The sequence below is a fragment of the Nothoprocta perdicaria genome, unplaced genomic scaffold, assembly GCF_003342845.1.
Source record: "Nothoprocta perdicaria isolate Ctin4 unplaced genomic scaffold, notPer1 scaffold_264, whole genome shotgun sequence".
Lineage (NCBI taxonomy): Eukaryota > Metazoa > Chordata > Aves > Tinamiformes > Tinamidae > Nothoprocta > Nothoprocta perdicaria.
In genome coordinates, this window is record NW_020455493.1 from 820,574 (window position 1) to 836,046 (window position 15,473).

At 43.3% G+C, this 15,473-nt stretch overlaps 2 protein-coding genes across 3 annotated transcripts in view; both read left to right on the forward strand.

Annotated features, from left to right (window-relative positions):
* The window catches only part of RETREG1 (reticulophagy regulator 1), a 55,725-nt gene extending 54,130 nt beyond the window's left edge, over nt 1-1,595 (forward strand). For both annotated transcript variants that reach the window (XM_026040750.1, XM_026040751.1), the window contains one exon: nt 1,052-1,595. In XM_026040750.1, the coding sequence (XP_025896535.1) occupies nt 1,052-1,563 (512 nt within the window). In that variant the 3' untranslated portion in view covers nt 1,564-1,595. The remainder of the gene's footprint in view (nt 1-1,051) is intronic.
* Nucleotides 1,596-5,808: 4,213 nt separating this feature from the next.
* Nucleotides 5,809-15,200, forward strand: ZNF622 (zinc finger protein 622). Its single transcript, XM_026040752.1, has 7 exons — nt 5,809-5,878; nt 7,148-7,804; nt 9,641-9,904; nt 10,624-10,786; nt 11,504-11,616; nt 12,129-12,272; nt 12,891-15,200. Exons 2-7 carry the CDS (start codon nt 7,195-7,197, stop codon nt 13,016-13,018), a joined length of 1,422 nt encoding a protein of 473 aa, XP_025896537.1. The 5' UTR covers nt 5,809-5,878; nt 7,148-7,194; the 3' UTR covers nt 13,019-15,200.
* Nucleotides 15,201-15,473: the final 273 nt, after the last annotated feature.

Genomic DNA, 15,473 nt, shown 5'->3' on the forward strand with positions numbered 1-15,473 from the left:
GATTCAGTTCCTTAGCCCATATGAAAGCTCCTAATGCTTGTTTTCATAAAAAATAAATTCAAAATATTTTTTTTTATCTTCTCATTCAAGTACTGCCTACTAGAAAGAAGTATTCCCTTACTATGCTGCCTCAGGCCTATTCCATAGTCCGTGTATGTCAATGTGTGTTTTACATGTTTCTGATAATAAATGTGTTGCCATTAATGCATCCCTTTTACCACTTCATGTTTGCATTGTTCTCTTTATCCTGTGGAAAATTTGAAACTGTGCTGCACATCTGTAGTGTTTCCATTTTCTCTTTCCCACTTATTACAAGCACTGGTTGTGAAAGCAAAAAAAAAAAAAAGTCTTGACATTGCATTTTAGATTTTATTAAATGATTTAAACAGATCATTTAAACAATCATTCTATATCCTACGTGTGTATTAAGTGCTTGTGCTACATTCACACATGCTTACATATTTGTAATTCATACATATTCTGGAATATAGGATTAAAAATTTAAGATTAGGAATTTAAAGACATATTGTTACGTTATATATTTTAGGACTTTGTGTGGTTAATGCTGTGCTAAACATTTGCATTTTAAACAATATTTCCCATTTGCCTGTTTGAAAATATTTTCCTGGAATATTATTGAAAAGATTTATCCCCAAGTAGTTTCCCAACCTGTACCTAAATATTGCAAATTACCTAAGTAGGAAACTCTAGTGCTGTGGGTTGACTGAAATAGCCTAATTCTGTTTGGGGATTCTTTTTATCTCCTTCTTTTCACATTTAGTCTGACATTTTCAGGGGGACTGCTGATTGGCTCAGGCAACATTAATTTAAATTCTGAGTCAAGTTGATTCGAGGCCATTTGAAGTAACTAGGTTTATGACCTCAAAAGCATTTTATTTTAGATGTAACATAAGGCCCATTAAATCAGTAGGCTATAGATTAGTAAATATATATGAAGGGAACCTTTCTAACTGCATTTTTTACATTTGACTGTTATTTGAAAGTCTTTTGTGATTATTAATTATGTTTCTTTCTGTTAATCCTATAATAGATTTTGACCGACCTAGTGATCACGAAGAAGCTTTCGCTAGAGACCTTGCAGAATTTCCCTCTTTAGAAAATGGTGCCGGGACAAATGATGATGACGACTCGAGCATCGGTATCCCCATCCAGCAAAAAAGGAAAAAAGAACAAACATGTTTGAAGATCGATCCCTCTTCTAGGCAGGGGAAAGAGAGACCATCCACTGCAGGGCTCTCCCTGCCCTTGACCAGTGACCAAACCTTTAATTTAGTGAGTGGGATTGCTGGGGATGTCATTGCAGCCGCAGTGTCTGCTGCCATCAAAGACCAGTTGCAGTCTGTGCAGCAAGCAGCCTCACACGCAGCACCCAGTTTGAGTGAGGAGACAGACACGGAAGAAGGTGATGATTTTGAACTGCTTGACCAGTCTGAGCTTGAGCAGATTGAGAAAGAACTGGGACTTTCACAAGGCCAAGAAGCTGAATCCCAGGAGAAGAAGAAACCTTCAGGCTTCCTTTCAAATCTGCTTGGAAGTCATTAACCTGGAAATTGGAGTTAGTAATGTAGAAGAAATGAAACATAAAACACACAAAATGAAATGCAAAAAAAAAAAAAAAAAAAAAGGAAAATTCTGAGCTGTAAGCTTTAATTATCACTTTAGGTGTGCTATAATTCCCTTATATAGAGTGAATTAACTGGATAAGTATCAGCTGATACTGATAGTGTAATGTTTTCGGTAGTTTATACCTCAGTGTAATAGCATGGAAATGAATTATGTGTCCACTGCAGTTGAGTGTTGGAGGTCAGCTGTTCAAAAAGAGTTTGGGGGAACTTTTTATCTTTTTGCCAAATATGTAATTTTGGATCCTGCGCCAAATTTTCAGCTTTTGCAGTTTTTGTAATTCTTGGTTGTCAATCATATATTAATGATTCACACACTAAGGGTAAGTTATGAGAGGATTACAATGAAAGTAACTAAATTTTGCCTCCTTCAATCATACAGAAAAGCCTGAATCCTTGCAGTTACTATTATATATGGTATATCTAATATTCTTGAAACACATTAACCAGCAGAACTGTCAGTTAAGGATGTGTGCAATGCTATCAAAAAACTTGATTTTATCCTTAAAACTTGTTTTTTCTTGGATATGGTGATGCATTTCCAACTTCCTTTTTTTTTTTTTTTTTTTTTTGCTCTTTTAGCCTTGTAGTGTTACTAAGCGGCATGCTGTTTGACTGACCACCTGCTGTTTTCTCTGATAGAGTGATCCTTGGCAGTGTTGCATATGGGAAGCCAGCTAGTACGTTTTCACATTTAATACGGTTGACATCCTGTCAGCTGAACAACATCGAGGAGGAGGAGGCAGGTGGGAGAACTTCTTACTTGGAATTAGGAAGCTGTGAAAGTTAGAGGTAAAACAAAAGGCCTTTTTTAGCTGCCACTTCCTTAATTCAAGATTTTGTGGGTATTTTTCTTTCTGAGACAGCTACCATCACTATAACTAAAGCTGTCTTGCAAGCTGTATTTTTTAAAGGCACTTAGAGTATCCAGTGAGATCATTTGCTATAGAGACACTCAGAATCTTCCTCTTGGTGTGTACTTTAAAACAAACCCAGAACTTAAGCTATTTTCCATTTTAAACTCCACACGTGCTCAGTGACTGGCATGGGATCTTAAGCAAGTATTTCATTTAACTTTTTCTAGTGCTTTTTGTTCCCCTATAACAAAACTGAGATGTAATACCAAGCAATAGTAATCAAAGAAATAGGAAGAAGTAAAATTAGTTTTAATAACGTGATGTAAACTGTTAGCAGAGTTGAGGGACCATGTCAGCTGCTAATACTACTGAAGTGATTTTCCATTTGCTGGCATTTTAAGAGGTGACTGGTGTCATCTAGGACCCTCAGAAAGTACAGCCCCGTTTATAAAAATCTTCCACTAACATAAATGTATAGGTAAACCTGTTTTTGAAGTTGAGTCCATTTTAATTCGTTTTGCTTTCTGAGGTGAAACAAAACAAAACAAAAAAAAGGCAGATGGCCAAAAATACTGTAGCTAAAGGAAAAAATGCTGAGATTTTTTTGACACTAGCTTTATTGTTGCCTGTGCTTTTGTGTCAGTAATGCATATTGACTGTGTTTGCTGTCCTTTATCAGTACAAAAGTGACCCTGTGCCTTCATTATCAAATCCATTATGAAATAAGTAGAAGCTGGATCCAGAGCCCACAAGATGCAGCTTTTGAAATCTTATCGTCACGACATGAAATGCAAGTATCTGGAAATGATTTAAAAAACATGGCCACGTGACTTGCACAGTATTAGTTATTAAGTTTCCTTTCCCCTGTCTGTCCTTCCCATTTGAAGAATTAAATAAAAGCAGATTTGCTAGGAAATCAGTGAGTTTAATGCCATTTACATTTTTTTTGGATGAGTTAAAAACACTGGTTCCTTGCTGTGCATTTAGAACAATCTGTACGCTTAGAAAAATATAATTTATATGTTGTTGATGCAACTTCATAGAATACCTAAACCAAGTGTGTTGCCTGTACAAGCGTACTGGTGCAAGAAGATTAAGTAAACTACAAGACAGGAAGAAATCGTGGAGGGAGCAATCCTTAAGGATCCTTTTTATGAAGTGGATCGATGAGGTTTGTAAGCCTTGCTGTCAATAGTGGCGTTAAGGACAGCATGCACTTTAGTGTTGTTTTATGAAGACTACTTGTGGTTATAAAAGCATATAGTGCAGGGCACTCTTCTAGAATAATAATTTCCATCAAGATGGAAAAGCAGTTGGGGGAGTTTCTCAGACATTTTGTAAATGATCCATTTTCTGGTTTCAACATAGAAAAGTAGATTTTTTTTTTTCTCCAGGGTGACTCTCAAATCATTGCAGAAAGTAAAACTAAGCAAAACTTTAAGAAGCAAATATCAGAATTCAGGGGCATAATTTCTTATTGGAGTGTCCTTCAGAATTTTCTTTTCCTGTTCTCAAGGTAGTTAATTACATAATATTTTTTATTCAGGCCCCCATATACTGTGTAATAGGAAGGAGGCAATTTCATATGCTTCCTGAAATAGCAGAAAGATGCTTAACTTTCTGCCAATAATGCCTGCTGAGATAACCTCTTCCCTCTCAAACAACCACACATAGGAAACGCTTTGCTCAGATATAATACATTCCACTACCGATATTTTCATAGCTGAAAGCAAAGAAAAGGTTTCTATCCTTTATAAGATCCCTTCCAGAGTGTGTTTGTTTGGAAATGACTTGAGGAACCTTACTTTTTGCTGTATTCTAACAGCAGCCACAAAAGAGCCGTTGCTGAAATATTCCTGTTCCTTAATCCACCGATGGTCCACAGCTTCCTTCCCACAAAGCATTCTTGTAACCTTCCCATCTCCCAAAACTAAATAAAAGGGTAGGGAAGAAGGAAAGTATGAGGTACATAGTTTTAAAATGTGCATTTGTTAGGCCAACTTCCTTTGGTACAATCTTGGGTGAAAGCCAGTACAACTGGCAAAAAGGTGTATGTGGAGGAGAAAAGGGTACGTGAGCCCATTACCATGAGGTGACATGGGACAGGATCTTGCACTGGGATCAATAGGGTCCCGTATCTGCCTACATGTCTGCTCTTCTGGTAAATTAAAGATAAAATATATGTAAATATATATTATTTGACATATATATATTTTTCCACTAGTGTGCTTAATATTCACCCTCCCTTGTTTTACATGACTTCTTCATGTAAAACATGTATCCAGTACCCCAAAACTTACACCTACATTAGGACAGGATCTATGGCCTTGACTTGACTTGAGAAAATTTCCCTGTGCACGATTACACCTATAGACTGAGTAATAGTTGTTCACTTGGTGGCGTCAGTTGTGTTAAATCCAGAATAAAAGCACCTGCTTTAAACATGGACAACTTTTTCGTATGTATGTACGATATATGCACTTACTTGCAATCCTTTGGTTTGTTCTAGAACAAAGTTATTCAACACCATGGAAGGGGAAGGGGATTTTTTTTTAACCCAAAGTAATAGGATTTCAAGATACTAAAAAATAATAATTAAAAAGTTCTATTTGCTTTTTGTTCGTTTTGCACTTTTCCCAGACTGTTTATCTAACCATTCAGAACAAATTCACTGTGGTCTGTTTGTAAAACCAATGCAACAGTCTGTAGGTGACATCTATGCAGGTAACCAGAAACTGGAAAAATACAAAGTATCTTTATTTAAAATACTTTGCAGCACTTTACCTGATTACTGTTTTATAAACATGCAATTATAATGATTGTTTGTAAAACCATTTAATAAATGTTAGTTTTTATCTTTCATTATATCTAATTGTATATTTGTTCTCAAAATAGGAGGAAGAAAAAGGCAAAAGAAAAAAAAAACTTAAGTTTTTGCCACTCGTTTCGTTTAGTCCTTTTCTTAATCTGATGTGAACCACTGTTTAATCGCGTGTCGGGTCGTACTGAATAAACATTAATCCCAGCTCTGGGCCGCAGACTCATGATTTGGGGATCGCTTTCACACGCGGAGCTCGGCTCGCCCCGCTCCAAGGGGAAGAAACCCCCAGGACAACGCGGTCCTTGGGAGCCGCTGGATCGCTCCCTGAGCGGGGACTGTAACGCGGAGCGAAATGGCGGTTGCGGGGGCGGGCCGGGCGCCGCCATGTTCGGCGCGGCCTCCGCGGCGCTGGGCGGCGCTGCGCTGCGCTGGGCTGGCGGCAGGAAGAGCCCGTCCCTTTCCGCTCCTTCCCGTTCCTTCCCATCCCGGGCTTCCTGTGTGGTAGCGACTCGGACGTGGCCGGTGGCAGATCGCGCTCCCGTTCCGCACGTGCGCAGGTGCGTGTCCCGCGCGGGCCGGGGCCACATGGGTACCCGCGGCCGAGGGCTGCGCCGGGGACGGTTGGGCCCTGCCAGCCGCGGCCCGCGCCTCCGCCGCTCCCACCTGGCTTCTGTTATTTTTGTGTATTTTTTAGTCATTTCATTAACTTCAGGGTGGTGGAGGGGAGGGTTGTTGCTTCTGGTTCGCGCCAGGAGCTCGTGGCTGTGCTGTGGGCTCTTCCAGAGGTGAAAAACGGGCGGTGGAAGGAAAAGGGGTAATGGGAGTGCTGGCCTAACAGCGCGAGATGTGGTTGCTCCCATCTGCTTTATGTAGCCTGGGTTGTAAGCGCTGTTGCCTGCTTGCTGCTCGGTTGCAGAGGTCTGGGGCTTCTAGGAGGAGTTCATGGTGCTGGCTGCCCTCATGGTTCAGCACCAGTTGGCTTTTGGCAGTGAGTACTCACTTGCACCTGAATAGGGAAATGTGTCCCCTAGTACCTGAGTACCTGAGGGGTGAGTGTGTAGAGGAAGGGGCCAAGCTCTTCTCAGTGGTGGCCTGTGACAGTGCAAGGGGCAATGGGTATAAATTGAAATACAGGTAGTTCCATTTCCGTGTGAGGAGGAACTTCTTTCCTGTGAGGGTGGCAGAGCCCTGGCACAGGCTGCCCAGGGAGGCTGTGGAGTCTCCTCCTCTGGAGATCTTCCAAACCCGCCTGGATGCCACCCTGTGCTCTGGGTGTCCCTACTGGAGCAGGGAGTTGGTCTGGATGATCTCTAGAGGTCCCTTCCAACTTTAGTCATTCTGGGATTCTGTGCGAGTGCCTCACCAGAGTAGCTAACAGTGCTGAGGGGTAGAAGGTGATGTTGACTGCACAAACAGTGCTCCAGAATGGATGTGGTTCTTCTTTTTTTACCCTCCATTTACTCTGATTTTGCTCTCTTGAAAAGCCTGTAGTTAGTGTCATACAGGCTTTGTGGAGATGCCCAGTGTGTGATGCTTGATGAAAAGTGCAGAGCTTTCTGCCTGCTGCCCTTTGGACCAGGAACCATTTTCTCATTCTGTGCCCAGCAGCTGGCAAGCCCAGTGAGTGCTGACTCACCATGAGATTACTCAAAGGCTGCTGCTGTGTGAGTAATGCTGTGTGTGATAGCAGTAACTGGGCCTTGCGTTTTCTTGCTCATTCTGGTATGTGTTCAGTGCACAGATTTATGCCAGAGCCTCTCCCTTACGCTCCTCGCTGGTGTCGTTCTGACCTGCTCTTCCTCGTGATTACTTGTCTTCATTCACAGGGTTCTCGCAGCTTTTCTCCCGTGTCTCCTCGCCGCGCTGTGCAGCCATGGCAGCCTACACGTGCATCACGTGCCGCGTGGCGTTCAGGGACGCCGACGTGCAGCGCGCCCACTACAAGAGCGACTGGCACAGGTACAACCTGAAGCGCAAGGTCGCCGACATGCCCCCCGTCACTGCCGAGAATTTCCAGGAGCGGGTCCTGGCGCAGAGGGCCGTGGCAGAGGAGCAGAACAAAGTCACCGCCACCTACTGCACTGTCTGCAGCAAGAGATTCTCCACTTTCAATGCCTATGAGAATCACTTGAAGTCCAAGAAGCACCTGGAGCTGGAGAAGAAGGCTGTTCAAGCTGTCAGCAAGAAAGTGGAAATACTGAATGAAAAGAACCTGGAGAAGGGGCTGGCCCCAGAGGGTGTGAATAAGGATGCAATGAACACAGCCATTCAACAGGCCATCAGAGCTCAGCCATCTTCTTCTCCAAAGAAGCTCCCTTTACCTCCCAGTGATGCCAGCAGCTCTCCAGTTTCTATGGAAAGCCCCAGTTTATCACAGAGTCGGGAACGATCTGAAAAGCCTCCGAGGCTGCAGTGGTTCGAGCAGCAAGCAAAGAAGCTGGCCAAAGAGCAAGCGGAGGAAGAGGAGGAGGATATGGAAGAAGGTAAGGCAGAAAACACAGCGAGAGCAGACAGGTTGGGCTATGTAGTCAGTTAGTTTTGTGTAAAAGCCTTTGTTAGCATCTTGGTGTACCTTTGCCTACTTGAAAGATTACTGCCTTGCTCGCTGCAGACCAGCGTGCTGGCACTCTGTTAGTACACCACTTTTTCTTGTAAAACCCCTTGATGTTGGTTAAGTTTTTAGCTTAAAAAGGCCTTAGAGTAGGCCCCTGCTTGCAGTCTGTGTCTTAAAGTGTTGCTACAGCCAGTTCTGTAAAATACTGGTGCTTGTGAAAGCTGGCTATGGACACTATTAATACAAGCAGTGCTTCCCCTGTAAAGTTTTGAGCAAAAGTTCATGTAGCAGATTGGCCTAGAAACGCTTGGGAAAAGCAGATGAAGTAAACAAAAATCCCATTGTGGTTGGTTGTTGTTGTCTCATAATTCATTACACTGATGTTCTGGAGGTGGAAGTGCTTTTTTTCATTTTATTGCCTCTGTCCATAAGGGGCAGGGGAAGTTTGCTCCTTACCTCCATGCTGTAGTACAGCTCTTCAGCCTGTCAGCATCTAAAGCAAAACTGGTTTATGAATTCCCACCACAAACACTGCCGCCATGGCTTTGCCTGTGCATTTAAAGCCCTGTGTTGGAAACTCTACCCCTGAAATAGCTGGAGCTTCAGAATTCCTACAAAAGGATTACTTTTAACCTGGGCGCTTTGGGTGCTCTGGTTTATAGTGTGGTGTGTCTACCAGAGCAGTGGTCTGGGTGATCCAACTGCAGCAAGGAAGCGGGAGTGAATGAAGGGGTAGCGTACTGTGCTAACATGATAACTGAAGTCATTGTGTGAGGCTGCTTAACGCCTCTTACCTCTTTGCAGGGGAGGCTTAAATTGCAATTTCTGGGGAATCTTTAGAGATCAAGACTGTCCTGCTACAAGAGCAGGAATGCGTGCCTCTGCACATGGACCTCAGCATCTAAAGAAGGAACCAGTGTGCACCTGTTTGGTATTGCTGTATTGGTCATAGCTGTAATGCTAAATCTCAGTGGGTTTCTAAATGTTAATTTACCTTTTAAGTGCTTGCCCAGAATGTTTCCTACAAGTCCTGTTAATTCTGTTTCAGATTTTTAAATATCTAAATCTCTGTTCTGTAACAGAGTTCCCCAGTTAGCAGCCTGCATCACTGCGAAGTGCCTTGTTCCCTGTTCTCAAATGCTATGCGTATGTGTGACAGTTGGAAGGGGACCAGCCAAAATAGCATACTGACAGTCACTTCCTGGTCACCTTAAAACTGTAGAGCTTTCTAGCAGCGCGAGCAGGTTGCTGCTTTGTCTGCCCATTTTTCTAATAAATAGTTAGCTGCTAAAGGCACTTTTAGTTAAATAAGGATGCAGATGAAACGTAATCTGCTGCTCTGAGCTTTAAGTATTTATTGTAGATGGGCAGTGGTTTTGTGCACTTACAGAAGGCCAAAATGGGGAGCAGGAGAAAAGAGCATTTTTCTGTGGGGGTGGAGCCTTATTCGAAGTCTTTTGTCAGGACCTGCAGAGAATCCTGTTGCTTATAGTTGGTGCTCAGTACTTCAGTAATCTTTCAAGTATGTGCAGTTATCACATGAGCTCTTGTGCTGTGACAAATCAAAGCTTTTCCTCTACTATGAATCAAGTGTTGATAGTTGAAAAAGTGAAGGAAAAACATCAAACCTGCCAACTTCTTAGTGGGCAGCAGCGAGCTTTGTTCTATATCTTATCAAGAAAAGTGTTGCATGCTGGTGTGTTTATTTAACTGGGACATGTTTTGTTTAGAAGTAATCATGTAAATCAACGTCTTCTGTTAAAAGGCTGGGAAGATATAGACTCCGATGAAGACAACGGCTCTGAGGAAGAGATGGAAAACGTGGGAGAAGAGGAAGAAGAGGAACAGGAGCAGGCAGCAGCTGGGAGCTGTCCTGCTGCCGGGGCCATTCCCGTCACGGACTGCTTGTTCTGTCCCCACCATTCCAAATCTCTCATGAAGAATGTGGCCCACATGACAAAAACCCACAGTTTCTTCATTCCAGACATCGAGTACCTTGTCGATCTCAGAGGCCTAATTAAGTACTTAGGTATGTCTTAAAACCCCCCTGGTTTTAATCAGGATAGTTACATACCCTGATTAAATAGCAGGTATTGCTTACTGTCACTTGGGTGCATGACTTAATGTATTCACTTCAAGTGTAACACCCGAGGGCCATCTAGTTCAGTGTTTAGATTGTTGTCAATGCCACAGGTTTTCTTGGGAGAGGGAGAAGTCCCTTCTGGGCAACATTTGACCACATACCCTGGAGGTAGCACTTGATTTTAATGCCAAGAAAATACTGGCGTGAAATTTAGGCCAAAACTAAGTATGTGCATGGACTGGCAAAACCTCTGCAGAAGGTTTTGTGTTTCTACTGATGCATCACATGTGTTTGCATCATTGGTTTAGACAGGGCTAAAAGCTAGGGGAAAAAGCTGTCTTCCTTCAGTTCTGCAAGTAATGACAGTAATGTAACTTATGCATGGGATAAAGGTTTCTTTTGGAAGCATGACATTTCTTATAGAAAGTATATAATGATTCACAGCTTCTCATACAAACTCTACTTTAATGCTTAAAATGACTTTGCCCTTGTTAAAGCCATATGGTCAAGCTGCAGAGATTGCAGGGCATTGAGTGAAAGGCTAATGGCTTTTCCCGAGGCTCTGCCTGCAGCCTGGGGAAGCCTACACCACAGAAATGTTACCTACTGATTAGGGAGGCTCTATTCAGTCGAATACATGTGTCATTTTTTTCTTTTATCCACAGGAGAGAAAGTTGGTGTTGGGAAAATCTGCCTGTGGTGCAATGAAAAGGGGAAATCTTTCTACTCTACGGAAGCAGTACAGGCTCACATGAATGACAAAAGCCACTGCAAGCTCTTTACAGATGGAGATTCTGCCCTGGAGTTTGCAGACTTCTATGATTTTAGGTAAGGACACTTCAGTGGAGCACAAAGAAGGACAAAGAAACATGAAATCAAAATCTGCACTCACTTGTAAAATGTTATCCTGTTTCTGACTCTGATGCCTATTTTGCCCAGATGCTTTGCAGCTTTTCTGGGTAAGTGTAATCTTCATGATTGCTTCTCCTCTGATCGCTAGTACTAGTCCTGCATGAAAATACATGGTGAATTCCTTATTTATTTTAAATTTAATCTTTACTATTAACTTAGATTTGAATGCATGAACAAGGTTTATAAAAGGATAAAAATATCCAGACTCTAGACCTAGTATCCACTGTGCTGTTCCCCCCACCCCCCTAAGTAGTTGCGGTTAACAGGACTGTTACAGTTCAGAGGCCTCTTGTTGAACTTTGTGTAACTTGCTCTACTTGAAGCTGTGTTCGTTTTGATTAGAAATTGCTCTGCTACTGTGATAAAAGGTGTGGATCTTTATGGAGCACTTTAGGGGTGCTTATGCAGTAAGCTGTGCAGAGCTGGTGGGTTACGGGGTCTTGGCTTGCACCATAAATAGCTGTTAAATATATAGCAACAGAAGTGTGCTGGGTTAGAGGAACAGGCAGAAGAAAAGTGATCTCCCTTAGCCTCTGCTCAGGTGAGGGTGTTACTGGAAAGGCCTGTCAAGCCCAGATAGGTGAAACACGGCAGTGCTCATGGCTGTAAAGTTGCTTCTGCTTCTCCCCACAGGAGCAGTTACCCTGATCACAAGGAAGGGGAAGATGTGGAGGTGTCTGGAGAGCTCCCAGCAGAGCGAGATTTGGAATATGACGATGACACCATGGAACTGATCCTTCCTTCAGGTAAGATTAGGATCTGTGTTAAATACATTTTTCTCATAGCTGCAACTATTATCCCAATGACAGATACTTTAGGTAAACGATTTTCCTTTGACAAGGGGAGAAAAAGTAGTTTTATGTCTAATTGTCTTTGTTTTTTGCCATTGTATTCTGTTATTTTAACATGTCAAGTTTGTAGATGTGTCTGCTGTATTACCGAAACTATTATACACGTAGTACAAATGCTTTAAATCCCTAAGAGCTTTCTTTTTAAACTGGACTTCAGCAGCAGCAGCTTTGGGACAGGGAGTCCTTTGCCTGCATTATCTCTTCTCTCATACACAGTTCACATAGACTATGTGAAGAGTTTGCGTGTTACAACTTGAACAGAATATAACTGAGAAAATAATGTAGGTTTTTCCGTGGAGGAACCTGGTACACTGGGAACTAACTTAAAGTAGTTTCCTTGGACAGCATCACGCTGGCCTTGTGGAGCCGCTTCATTTTACCTGCGATGTCCTCTCTGCCCTGGCCAGGTGCGAGAGTTGGGCACCGCTCCCTGCTGCGGTACTACAGGCAGCGCTTCGGCTTCGCCCGCACCGTGGCCGTGGCGAAAAACAAGAGGGCGGTGGGCCGGGTGTTGCAGCAGTACAGAGCGCTGGGCTGGACAGGCCACGCAGGTAAGGGACACATGGAGCTTTTCCTAGAGAAGGATGTTCTAGCATAGCATCACTGAACCAGTAATAGCTTCAATTTGTTTCTTTTTTTTTCTCCTTTTGATGAAGTTGCTTGGGTTTCATTTGAGTCTCTTCCATTCCTGATAACCCAAGCACAAGAGCTTGGAGAATGTTGTTCGTGCTTAAAATCCATTTTGGCTTCTTTGCAATCCGTTCAGCTCCTTAGCCAAATATATATTTGCCCCACTTACTAAGATGAGTTTTTAGGAGAATACGCTTTTCTCTGCCTATCAAAGCCCCTACTTGTGCCATTAAATAAAGAGCATAACTCATTCTTTGACTATTTGAATGGTTTTTCAGGTGGGAAGTAGTGCTGTGATTTATATCCATTTTTTGGAAATAAATGAATCTCACTGGAGTGCAAAGTAACTTCTACTTTTAACAACAGCTGTGGATATCCATAAAGAAAGCTGCTTTATCCCAAGAGGAAAGTGAGAATGTGCCAGCACGGGCAGGAAAATGTATTGGAAACTGCTGATTTAACAGTATAGTTGAGCCGTTTTGTAAATAAGTAGTAATTCTACAGATGTTTATTCCTTTTTCCTCCCTCTCTCCCTGAAGGGCTAGCCTCCGCTCAGCAGCGTGATATGCAGTATCTTCAGAGGATGAAGTCAAAGTGGATGCTCAAGATGGGAATGAACAACAACGCCACCAAGCAGATGCATTTCCGGATGCAAGTCAGATTTTGAGCTCCCCAGAGAGCTCAGAATGCAACCAGTCTTGCAGAGGAGGCCTTGATAGCTGCTGGTTGGAGGGTTCTGGTATTAAAATGCACTGGGTACCTAACAAATGGTGGTGTGTGAGCTGCTGTGCCTTCCTGCCTGAGAAGGTACCTTGAGGGAGCTTGTCTCTGCCAGTGAAATGATATTTGGCCAAGTTTAACCTTTTTTTTTTTCCAATTAAAAATTCGATTAATTCAATTAAATTCATTTAAAAATCAATAACCTTGCTACTTTGGTGGCAAAGTAGCCAGTGCTGTGCATAAGGATGCCTGGATATTCTTGCTGCCCATCTCTGCACCATTCCTATGGTGTCTTCAGGACAACTGCCACTGAGTAACTTCACTTTCCAATTCTGCAAAATGACTGAGACCAAAAGAAGGGCCTAGATCCAGGTATCCAAGGGGAATGTGTTGAAGGTGTTTGATGTTCTGGTGCTGGAAACGGCGTTAATGGTGTTGGACTTCTAGCTGGTACTATTGACATGAAAAAAATAAGAAAAAAGAAGGGTAAGAGAAGGGTTAATTGAGACAAACTGACAAAGTGTAACTCCAGGACTAATTTTGTCCTGTAAAATGGACCTTAATTTCCTAATGCTCCAGCTCAGGGCTGCACTAGTAACATACGCAGTATATTGGTCGTGCTGAATTCTGTGAATTTTTATGCGCTACAAACTGCTCAAGATTGTCGTAACTTTTAGGCCTTTGTCACTGTAATCTTGTGATAATTTGATGAAGATCTGCCGATTAAAACTCCGAAGTTACCTTTGACATTAGCCTCTGCTTCTCCCAGCAAGTGCTGGGAAGGAAGTTTGCAGAAGGAAAGGCACCTGGAACACGGCAGCTAGAAGCAGCTGCCTTCCTGCCGGCCGCCCCGTGTCCCAGGAAGGGCTGCAGACAGGTACAGAGCAAACTCCCTTGTTGCAGGGCTCGGGACCCAGTGCTGCTGCTGCTGCCCCCAGTGCAGTCGGTGCAAAAAACTTCCACGAAGCTCCCTGGTTCTTGTGACCTTCATGTAGGATGAGCAGCTTCACAGCGAGGGGCAGGTCAGGCCTGCTCTGTCACTGTGAAGGCAGCTGCTTAGCCCACTCCAGCATTGCTCTGGGCTCCCTAGTACGTGCCGTGCTTGGCGTGGTTTTTATGCCAGTTTTCTTCTTGCACAAGTATCCCTGGAGGGTAGGGGCCAACTGTTGTGAACTTTGTCAGTTGAATTGTGTGGATTCTGATGTTCTGAAATAGTGCACAGCGAGAGCTTTGTGTACTAAGTTCAGAAGCAGCAGTACTGCTGGCAGAGTAACACTTGAAAGGGTTTATGTTTATACAAAACTCCTAGGAAAGTGATAATTTAAAAATGGAAGTCCAGGCTGTGTATATTTGTTGTGTGGGTTGTAAATTTTGTGGGTTTTTTTCATTTTTTAAAGTCCTCTTACAGTGGAAATTTTTCTCGGCTCTTTCTCCTGAGATGAGAAGACAGTCTGAACAGTAGCGGAGGTTGTCCCTAGGCAGGTGCTGCATCACGTCCAGGTGACTCGCACACAGAAAGGAGCTGCACCCGAAGAGGGAGAACAGCTGTCTTCACTACGTGTGCCACGTGGGGGCAGGTTGGAGTGCAGCGAAACTGAAGCAGAAAAAAACATTATTTGTATAGATAGGGTGTCTTTACATCCAGAATCTTAACGTGGAGCTGGACTGATGAACGAATGCTGCTTTCTCACCCTCTTTTTCCCTGACAGGGCAGACTTAACACCCTTCTGTGTCCGTAGCTGCATCTCACTCACATCTCAACTTACTCTAGAGGCAAATCTACTCTGTTATTAAGGGCTTTATCTTCAAATGTAGCAGGTAGAGCCCTATTCTCCACTGTGCAGCTCAAGCAGCAGGAATGCTGAGACATCAGCTCCGTTTACTCTCGTGACTTGGCCATGGGGTGTGTATATACCTGAACTTGCAGTTCTGGTATGGATTTCTAGCACCAAGGACATTCCTGGGTTCCCTGTTGGGCTTCAGCTTCTGGCTCTAGGAACAACTCGCATCTTTTCTTGGAAGGTGGGGACTCCTGTGAGAGAGAGGGTCTATGCCCAAGCTACGTTGCTTTTGCACATGAAGCAAAAATGAAGTGAAATCTGCTCCTCCTTTAAAGCAGGCTGTAACTCTGAGCGGACAGCGGGTGCCCCACAAAGCCAGCCGAGGGCGTGAGGAAGCTACCTACACAGTTCTGTGGAAGCTGGTGAAAAGAGTCTGACAGGAGAACGTCATGCAGAATACTGGTAGGACAAGCAAGATTCACTGGTAACGTGATTAAAGAGTAGCACTGGACTGCTTTAAGTTGAGCTGCTATTGCAGCCTTGTGCAGAGCCAGGGAGAGCTCTGCAAGCAGGTGCCTTATAGCATCTGTGCAACAAACACAAGTGCAGCCCCAGATAGAA

What these genes read in the sequence shown, in the direction of transcription:
- ZNF622 (XM_026040752.1), top strand. Translation starts at nt 7,195, where the DNA reads ATGGCAGCCTACACGTGCATCACGTGCCGCGTGGCGTTCAGGGACGCC. An exon ending in GGAGGAGGATATGGAAGAAG is followed by an intron (nt 7,805 to 9,640) that starts GTAAGGCAGAAA and finishes TTCTGTTAAAAG; the next exon opens with GCTGGGAAGATATAGACTCC. An exon ending in AGGCCTAATTAAGTACTTAG is followed by an intron (nt 9,905 to 10,623) that starts GTATGTCTTAAA and finishes TTTTATCCACAG; the next exon opens with GAGAGAAAGTTGGTGTTGGG.